The sequence below is a fragment of the Octopus bimaculoides genome, unplaced genomic scaffold (genome assembly GCF_001194135.2).
Source record: "Octopus bimaculoides isolate UCB-OBI-ISO-001 unplaced genomic scaffold, ASM119413v2 Scaffold_30358, whole genome shotgun sequence".
NCBI lineage: Eukaryota > Metazoa > Mollusca > Cephalopoda > Octopoda > Octopodidae > Octopus > Octopus bimaculoides.
The window spans coordinates 4,628-15,481 of NW_026333608.1; the positions used below are offsets into that span (position 1 = coordinate 4,628).

Here is a 10,854-nt window from a genome sequence, read left to right on the forward strand (position 1 = left end):
GTAAACTATATAAATGTATACACACACATATACATACATACAAACATTATATAAACTATATAAATATATACACACACATATACATACATACATATATACAGTTTTTATAAAATGCTTGAGCAATGAAACAAATGTACAACTGGAAATTATATTACAATAATGTATGCATTATATATATATATGTATATATACACATATATACACAAATGTGTATATATATTGACATATACATACAAACATAAATACAGAATATACATATATATTTATGTAAATAAAAACATACTTCCCACTTAACACACACACACACACACATATATATATATATATATTTATATATATATATATATATACATACATACATACACACATGCGGTAGATGTGACTGGAATGTAAATACAACAGAATGCAAAGTGCAACAATGCAAGGAATCTTCATAGTCTACTTTCTTAATAAAAGGACACACTGAAGGGAGAAGAAAGGTGCGTTTCATCATAAGTTTGGTTGGCAAAGGCTGACCAAGGGTTCAACAAGACCAGGATAATGGTCTATACACATACACACACACACACATGACAGCCCCAAATTTCTACCCCTATAAAAGTGTACAGTATCTGAAGCCCCAACTAAAGGGCAACATAATTTCCTTCTTTTGCTCTTCTTTGAATCCCACGATAAAGAGTTTGCAACCCGAAATATTGAGACTTCTCAATTAACATACCAGTATCATTGTTATTGTGTTTTTCTAATATTTAATGTTATTAGACATTACTGTCACCTTCTATAAACAATATGTTGATATTGTAACAAGAACAAACTACCCAGCAATATAAACCATCTGCCTATATATACCTATCTTTCTATCTGTTTATGCACATATCCATTTTCCTGCTTTGGTCTGTGTGTATCTATCTTTCTTTCTCTTAACATGTATGCATATACATACATATATATACACAGGGTGTGGCAGAAGTAACACCCTTTTTGCATTTAATAACTTTTATAGTATATATAAGTATTTATTAAGTAATTTTTTACTGGACACAAAGTCATTCCATTATATAAAGAAACGAATAAGAAACTAATGAAAACAAATCACAGAAGTTTTAGGAAATAAAAAAAGAAACTCAATCAGAATCTAGAAAACTTAAATACAAAACAGCGTTACTTCTGCCACACCCTGTGTGTGTATATATATATATATATATATATCCACCTATTAATCTTTATGACTACCTGTCCATTCATCCACCTATCTATCTAGCTGTCTGTCTGTCCATGTATCAATCAATTACTTTGTCTGTTTATCAATCAATCAATCAATCTACCAATTTGTCCGTCTGTCAGTCCATCTGTGTATCAATCAGTCTGTGTTTATCAATCTATCTATCTACTCATCTGTGTATCAATCATCTATCTACCAATCTGTCTGTCTGTCTGTCTGTCCATCGGTGTATCAATCAATCCCTCAATCTGCTGATCCATTTCTCTATCTATCTCCCTATCCATCTATCAGTCTGTTGGCCCATCCATCCATCTTTCAGCCTGTTCCTCCCCCTCACCTAAACACCCCAGTTTCTGTCCCCTCACCCATCAATAACAATCAACCCCAAACTGATCCCCCAACACTCACCCCATCCGTTGATACTTTCCTCCCACATTTTTGCAAATACCTTCCAACATTTTGTCACCCATCAAATATCAATCTCTCTCTCCCTCTATCTTATACCATATTAAATCACAAATAACACCACAAACAGACAAGCAAACACTTTTTGGAATCACCTTAACCAGTCTCTCTCTCTCTCTTTAATCTGAAGATTGCCATAGAAATAACTTGTTTGGTTGTATTGGAATAATGGACGGAATGGTTGACGTATGCATGTGTACATGCAAAAGAGAGAGAGAGAGAGAGAGAAAGAGGATAAACATTGATTTCAAATTCTGGTACAAAGCCAGCAATTTTGGTGAGAGTTGAGATGAGTTGATTACTTCAACCCCAGTGTATAACTGGTACTTATTTTATTGACCTTCAAAGGATGAAAGGCAAAGTCGACCTCGGCGGAATTTGAACTCAGAACATAACTGCTGAAATACCACGAAGCATTTTGCCCAACATCCTGACGATTCTGCCAGCTCACCGCCTTTGGAGACAAGAAGGATATTGACAACAAAAGATTCCCAAACACAAAAGGCCATGTTTTTTGTTTTGGGTGGTGGAGGTGGGGACATGAGGAGGGGTATCATCAACATTCAACTTGCATCAACCCCCACCCCCCAGTATGTAACTGGTTAAACAAGAAAATGATAAAATCAAAGGAATAAAAATATATACAAAAACATTAAAAACATCTCCCCTGGTCCTTCCCCTCCTCCTCCACCCACCAACAACGTGTGGTCAACGTGTGGTCAAGAACATTGCATTGTCGTGGGGTGATGCAGTGTTGTGGTTTGGTGTGGTGGCCCTCACAAATGCCTCAAGTCATTCTCGAGACTGTAAACCTTAGACTTGAGACGTTTCAGCTCACGCATGATCTTCTGGGAGCGTCCAGTCGACAGATGGACGTTGCGCAGGATTCTCATGTCCAGGTTATCCGGATCTTTCTCATCGAGTTCTTCACTTAGGCCAAGCGTCACCTGGTACAAGAAATAATAACAAGAATAAATAAATAATGATAATCATTTTCACTACAGTCACTGTTGTATACCCTTCATCATCATCATCATCATCGTTTAACGTCTGCTTTCCATGCTAGCATGGGTTGGACGATTTGACTGAGGACTGGTGAAACCAGATGGCTACACCAGGCTCCAATCTGATCTGGCAGAGTTTCTACAGCTGGATGCCCTTCCTAACGCCAACCACTCCGAGTGTAGTGGGTGCTTTTACGTGCCACCAGCACAAGGGCCAGTCAGGCGGTACTGGCAACGGAGCTAGTACTGATGTACTCTCTCAACAAGATTCCACGCATTGACCTCTCATTACCAAATCTCTGCTCTTCTCTCTTTGTTGTAGCCCTTGTTCCACTCCCATATAACATTGCAGGTAGAACTGTGCTATTTATGAGGTTGGCGCAGGTGGTCCTGTCCAACCTTCCCTTGAGCACATCCCTTACACCATTAAACGCCTTCCATCCGGCCCTTATTCTCCGAGAAAACTCCTTTTCGATGTCATGGCGCATATTCCTTTCCTGTCCCAGGTAGACATATTCCTTTACCTCTTCTATTTCATCACTGCCGACCACCATTCCCCCTGTTGGTATGTTGTCGGACCGCATGAAAACAAAGTTTTCATGCGGTTTATCTTGAGACCTTCTGCAGAGCTTTTGATGTCCAGCCCCGTCAGCATGGCATGAAGCTGATCCAGCCCCGTCAGCAATGATTACTACGTCATCAGCAAAACGTTTCGCTGACAGACAGACAGACATACATACATACAGACAGACAGATATCCAGATAGAAACATTAGCACCCCGGGCGAAATGCTTAGCGGTATTTCATCTGCCGCTACGTTCTGAGTTCAAATACCTTTCGGGGTCGATAAATTAAGTACCAGTTACACACTGGGGTCTATGTAATCGACTTAATCCGTTTGTCTGTCCTTGTTTGTCCCCTCTGTGGGTAGTAAAGAAATGACATACATACAGACAGGCATAGACAGACAGACATACATATACATACATACATATATATATACAGGGTGTTTCAGAAAATTCAAAAAATTTGGTATCATTTTGCCATCTAATAACTTTGCCAGTTCTTGTTCAATTGACTTCAAATTTTAACAACGTGAAGAAACAGGTCAAAATTTTACATCTAATGTTTGATATGTTTATCTTTCCAGGTATAGAAATGGCATTCACTGGAAGGCGAAAAAGCGTTTTGTGTGTTGGAATATGCTCAAACACAGTCGAACAAGACTGTACAGTGTGCATTTGTGAGAGAGTTCTCTAGAAAGTCACCAACAGAAATGCAGATTTGGATAAGGGACAAAAAATTCAAAGAGGAAGGTTGTCTGGTGCAGGGCAAAAGGATCTAGATGACCACTAACATGGGAAGAGATGGTTGAGCAGGTTCACTAAAAACTGTTGCGAAGCCCTGAGAAGTCCATAAGAAGAACAAGTCTGGAATCCTAGATTCCTCCAACGCCAGATTGGCGCATCCTGAGGAAACGCTTGCTAATGGAACCCTACAAGCCGCAGCTTGTTTAGGCCACAACGGCAGAAGACAAGCAAAAGAATGGCTGTAAAAGGGATCAGGTTGGGTAGGCAGAAAGGCAATTACGCAGATGAAACAAATTAGAAACATCAAATATATTAAACAGATCCTGGACAACAGAGGTTAAATGATGATGGTGATAGCGATGCAGTGAGGTTATCTTGTAACTCAGAGGGACTCTCTAGTCTTGCGAGTGACAAGGCAACCCACACAGTGTTGGTGCCATGGAAAAGCAAACCCACCTTCGGCACATCGTAAAATGAATGGCATAAGGAAGGGCAGCGAACACACAGCACTAACATGGGGACAAGGTACGAAATGAATACTCGACTACAACACAAGTAGTTAGAGTACAATTATTACATGAGGAGTACTCAGACAACTCTATTATGACATAAGTACTCTAACCAAAGAGTACATGCTGTTACATGGTATTAGAGCAGGAGTACTCCATTACACATTTTCACACTAGCTCTAAGTACTCTCTTTCTCACACCTAGTACTCTCTCGCTCGCCTTGTACTCTATATAACTACTTCAGAAATAGAAGTACACCACACTGCCTCCCAGTACTCTCTCACATCTAGTACTTTATACAACTACAGCAGAAATGGAAGTACACTCCACGACCACTGAGTACTCTCTCACACCTTGTACTCTATCTAAGTACTCTGGGGCCTCACCTTATACAGCTCTCTCTCAACTTCCTTCAACCTGGTCCTCAAATTCTTTATGTCGTTCTTGAACCCTTCCACCTCGAAGTGTCTCCTCCGCTCCAACTCCTGGTAACGAGAATTCATCAACTGCAGGCGTTTCGACATCTTCTGACTTCGATCCTGGAACAAAAACAACAACTTTAAGACGGGTCATAGCAAAGACATCACTCAGGTCACAACTGTAAAACAAATCATAGAAAAGACGCTGCTTATTTCACAACTTTAAGACACAACATACTTGAGACACCATTTAAACGACAATTGTAAGACATGTCATAGCAAAGACAATACTTAGATCATAACCAAGACATGTCAAAATAAAAATAATACACATTTGACAAGTTTAAGACATGTCACAGCAAAGATAATATTTAGAACAAAATGTTAAGACGTCGTGAGGACATTAATTAACCCTTTAGTATTTAGATTACTCTATCAAATGCTATGTTTATGAGGTCTTAAAATTTTAATGTTGCCACCAGCATGGGTGCGAGATGCCTCTGTGAAGCTCAATGCTCAAAAGATGCTTTCTTTGTGCCACCGGCACTGGCCACTGCCTTTTATGTTGCCACTGGCACAGGTGCTGGGTACACAATACCGACAGACTACATTGCCTCTGTAAGGCCAATACACACACACACACACATATACATATACACAACACACATACATATACACACATACACAACACACATACATACACACACATACATATACACAACACACACACATATACACACACATACATATACACAACACACACATACATATACACAACACACACACAAACATATACACAACACACACATATATATATATATATATATATGTGTATATATATATATGATGGGCTTCTTTCAGTTTCTGTTTACCAAATCCACTTAGAGGGCTTTGGTTAGGCTGAGGCTACAGTAGAAGAAACTTGCTCAAAGTGCCACACAGTGGGACTGAACCTGGAACCATGTGGTTGAGAAGCAACCTACTTACCACACAGCCACACCTTAAATGTTTCGTGATCCAAGTGCTGCCTTTTGCCATGATGCATTGTAATGGTGTTGAGATATGTTAATGGCTGATGGCGATGAGCTCAAAGCCACATCCAGAGCATTCAGAATTAAAATTTATCTCTTGGTTGAGAAGAAGAAACAAAAAATTTGGTGGCGATAGGAAAGGGGAGATAACTTTGTAATATTTAGAGTTTACCTTGTAAAGTTTAATTAGCTTGTGTGTGTATGTATGTATGTGTGTGTGTGTGTGTGTGTTTGTGTGTGTGTGTGTGGTTGGTGAGTGTGTATGTGGTTCGAGCGTGGTCATTGCCAGTGCCGCTGGACTAGCTCCCATGCAGGTGACACATAAAAAACACCTTCGAGCCAGTACCACCTGACTGGCCCTCGTGCCGGTGGCACGTAAAAACATCCACTACGCTCTCATAGTGTCCGGCGTTAGGAAGAGCATCCAGCTGTAGAAACCTTACCAGATCAAACTGGAGCCTGGTGCAGCCTCCTGGTTCACCAGTCCTCAGTCAAACCATCCAACCCATGCCAGCATGGAAAGTGGACGTTAAACAATGACCATCATCATCATCATCACAAATACCACCATTGAATTTAGGACATTTATATCACTGATGAGGTTTCTATATTTTTCAGCTAGAGTGTAGTCGGGTCTCAACAGGGGTGGGTACAAACCTAGCAATATGCGTTTTATAGGGAAAATAATATTTCCATTCAAATGGCAATTATCAGATGATTCTGTTTGAGTGACCATTTTCAGTCATAGAAGCAACATGACCCATGTCGCAAAGAGGCATTCAGGATATTGTATAAATTCCAACCACGGTTGTCAAGCAGTGGTCAGCAACAGATGCAAAGACACACACACATATACATACAATGTACACACACGCACATTTATACAGGGTGGTTCAAAAGTAGGGGGTCAGTAAATAACATTTACTGTCCACCTACTTTTGGACCAACTGTATACATACACATATGTATACATACATACACACGCACACACACACACACATATATACACATAGATATACACACATACATACATATATATATACACACACAGATATACTTATATATATACACACACAGATATACATATATATATATACACACACAGATATACATACACACACACACACACATATATATATATACACACACACACACACAGAGATATATATGTGCAATTCAATGAACAATTAAAAAAAAAACAAATGTGAAGACGTGTACGAAAAATATATTAGCATGATGATGATGATGCTTGGTGAAAGGAGAGAATTTAACATTTTGAGCATAGCTCTTTGTTGGAAAGGAAAAAGGAAAAAATCCAAAGAAAGAAGAAAAAAAAAAAATCGCCAACAGCCCATGTATAGCTACATTTCTGAGGCTATATAGGCATATATATATATATATATATATATATATATATATATCTATCTATCAGGTGGGCTTACTTCAGTTTCCGTCTAGCAAATCCATTCACAAGGCTTTGGTCGGCCTGAGGCTACCGTAGAAGACACTTGCCCAAGGTGCCACGCAGTGGGACTGAACCGGGAACCATGCGGTTGGGAAGCAAGCTTCTTACCACACAGCCATACACTACAAAGGAAAGAAAAACAAAAGAACATACTCTAATCCATCAAAGAAGGTAGAGACAGTCCATTGATGCCATTCCCACATAATGACACATAAACACAAACCTTGAAGGATTCCTTGGCAAAGTCCCCTTCTTCTCGGATCTTACACAGTTCTTCTTCACCTTCTATGGCCTGCGACCGATACATATCGGACATTGTCTTGACTTGCTGGAGTTCGAATCGCAGGTTCTGCAGAAATGATGTTTAAAATATGAAACGTAATGACTGACTTTCGTTGACAGGAAAAACACCCAAAAACACAAAATGACCAGACACACACACACACTCTCGCTCTCTCTGGAGATTTTAAGATCTCCAACTTCAGACATGCAACACAGCACTATTCTAACGCATGTTGTTGTTGGCACTCCGTCGCTTACGACGTCGAGGGTTCCAGTTGATCCGATCAACGGAACAGCCTGCTGAGCACTCCACAGACAATTGTACCCTTAATGTAGTTCTCGGGGATATTCAGCGTGACACAGTGTGTGACGAAGCTGACCCTTTGAATTACAGGCACAACAGAAACAGGAAGAAAGAATGAGAGAAAGTTGTGGTGGAAGAGTACAGCAGGGTTCACCACCATCCCCTGCCGGAGCCTCGTGGAGCTTTAGGTGTTTTCCCGGTCTGGGAATCGAAACCGCGATCCTATGACCGCGAGTCCGCTGCCCTAACCACTGGGCCATTGCGCCTCCACTCTAACACATACACACAGACCATACAACAGATCACACACACACACAAACACCACATGCATATACACACACAGGCCATACAACACACACAGAGTATACAATACCACACGCACCAGTCACACATAGGTCATACAACACCACACGCACACACCATATAATATTTCACGGTCTCCCTTCAAAGCTCAGACTTCAATCGCCAGCCCATCACTACAGGGCCCTACACTCTGTGCCCCTCACAACAAAGTGTCCAAACATTATGCAACCAGTCATAAACAAGTACCCAGTTACGAGCCAGTGCTGAAAAGTTCCTGGCTTTGGGTAAAAGAAAATACAACAGAATCAGTTAATTATGATTTTATTCAACATATTTCCCTCTCAAATTCACACACTTATTGCAGCAGTCCTTCAAGTTTTCTAAGCCCTGTAAAAGAATTCAGAAGGTTGGGCCTTCAACTAAGCCCTTTGTGATACTCTTTAAGCCATGAATTTCTTGATACCCCCCCTCCACATATGTGTGTGTGTGTGTGTGTATGGTAAATGAAAGAGAGAAGATGGAATATACAAGACTTTATTATTAATCACAGCATACACACACACACACATACATATAGGAGGGGCTGCTGGAAAGTTCCTGGCTTTGGGTAAAAGAAACTACAGGAGAATCAGTTAATTATGATTTCATTGAAAATATTCCCCTCTCAGATTCACACACTTATTGCAGTGGTCCTTCGGGTTTTCTAAGCCCTGTAAAAGAATTCGGAAGGTATTGCATGGAATAATGTGGGCCCAGGATTGTGGAACCAACTCTAAGCCCCTACTGACTCCAGCTCTATTCTAACAGTTTTAGCCAGTAACACTAACTGCTATACTATACATTAGATAATGTAGTCCTAGATACACTACACCTGAATAAAAGATGGGATCGTCACAGTTGGAACGTCTTTGATCATAGGTTTTGTCTGGATCAGGACTGACCTGATGTGATGGGTAAATAGCTACTGCTACTACTACTACCACTGGTAAAGACAACCTTTCGATCATGAATGACCATGGGATTGCACCTAGAAAGTTCCCCTCTGAGGAACAAGTCTGAGCAAGATTGTCTGTGAAAGACCAGCAGTCGGCCATATATACCAGCCTCACCTCCTTTCCACACCACAGATGTTATCCAAGGGAAAGGCAAAGGGGCCGGTACAGCTTGGCACCTATGACGTCGCAACTCATTTGTACAGCTGAGTTAACTGGAGCAACGTGAAATAAAGAAGTCTTGCTCAAGGACACAACACACAGCCCAGTCCGGGAATTGAACTCATTACTTCACGATTGCTACTAACCTGTATCTCTTCAAGTAGTTCCTGGTCTTTATTCTCTGTAAACTGCATCCCAATACCACAAACATCAACGCCAACATGGTGGGTTGCAGTCGCAGCACGTCTGGTGCAGCTGTTGCATGCGCCATGCTTGTTACAGCAGTGGTGGTGTCCGTCAGTGATGTCCTTCGTCGCTGGGGCGATGCTGCTGGTTGCCATGGCAGTCTTCCTCTGTGTCGCTGTTGTGTGGTGGCAATGATGCTTGGACCATTCCTGCAGCTTGTCCAAATGCTGCAGCAACTCGTCCTTCTCAGCCATCCACTCGCGTTCGTTGGTGCGCTGGGTGTAGCGCTGTTGCAGAAACTGCTTTGTGGTGTCGTACAAGAGTTCCTGGGTCTTCTGGAGTCTGGACACAAAAAAAAACGACAATAACAATAATAATATTAACAATAATAATAATAATAACAATGGTATCAAATTTTGCTACAAGGGCAGCCATTTTAGGGGAAGGGAGGAGTTGATTACATCGACATAGTATGCAACTGGTACCTAATTCAATAACCCCGGAAGGTTGAAAAGCAAGGTTGACCTCGGTGGAATTTGAACTCAGAATGTAGCAACAGACAAAATATTGCTAAGCATTTTCCCTGGCATGTTAACGACTCCGCCAGATTACCACCATAATAATAACCATTTTTACTAAAAGCACAAGGCCTGGAATTTTGGAGGAGGGGCCAGTCGATTACATCAACCCCAGTACGCAACTGGTACTCAATTTATTGATCCCAAAAGGATGAAAGGCAAAGTCGACCTCAGTGGAATTTGAACTCAGAACACAGCGACGGATGAAATGCTCTTAAGCATTTTGCCCATCGTGCTAACGATTCTGTCAGCTCACCACCCTAATAATAATAATAATAATAATAATGATGGTTTCAAATTTTGCCTCAAGGGCAGGCATTTGAGGTGGGAGGATAAATTTCTAACAATTGAAACAAAATCTGCAATTTAACCCTTTTGATACTGACCCGGCTGAAACCATCTCTGGCTCTGTAGTACAAATGTCTTGTTTTCATAAGTTTTGAATTAAAATCTTCCAAACTTTAGTCACAATTTATGTTCCTAACACCAGCTGAATGATAACGAAGTTATTTTACTAAATTCTTTGTTATATTTAAAATTAATTGAAAGAATCACAGAGCATCTCAACAGAAATATGGTAACAAATAAGGTTAAAGACAGTCAAATGAGCCTTCAATTTGC

At 40.6% G+C, this 10,854-nt stretch overlaps 1 protein-coding gene across 5 annotated transcripts in view; it reads right to left on the reverse strand.

The window, feature by feature from the left end:
• Positions 1-144: 144 nt before the first annotated feature.
• LOC106872730 (coiled-coil domain-containing protein 77) overlaps positions 145-10,854 on the reverse strand; it is a 46,072-nt gene continuing 35,362 nt past the window's right edge. For all 5 annotated transcript variants that reach the window (XM_014919813.2, XM_052978254.1, XM_052978252.1 and 2 more), the window contains exons 6-9: positions 9,616-9,997; positions 7,650-7,775; positions 4,898-5,050; positions 145-2,634 (exon numbers count right to left, since the gene is read on the reverse strand). In XM_014919813.2, the coding sequence (XP_014775299.1) occupies positions 2,464-2,634; positions 4,898-5,050; positions 7,650-7,775; positions 9,616-9,997 (832 nt within the window). In that variant the 3' untranslated portion in view covers positions 145-2,463. The remainder of the gene's footprint in view (positions 2,635-4,897; positions 5,051-7,649; positions 7,776-9,615; positions 9,998-10,854) is intronic.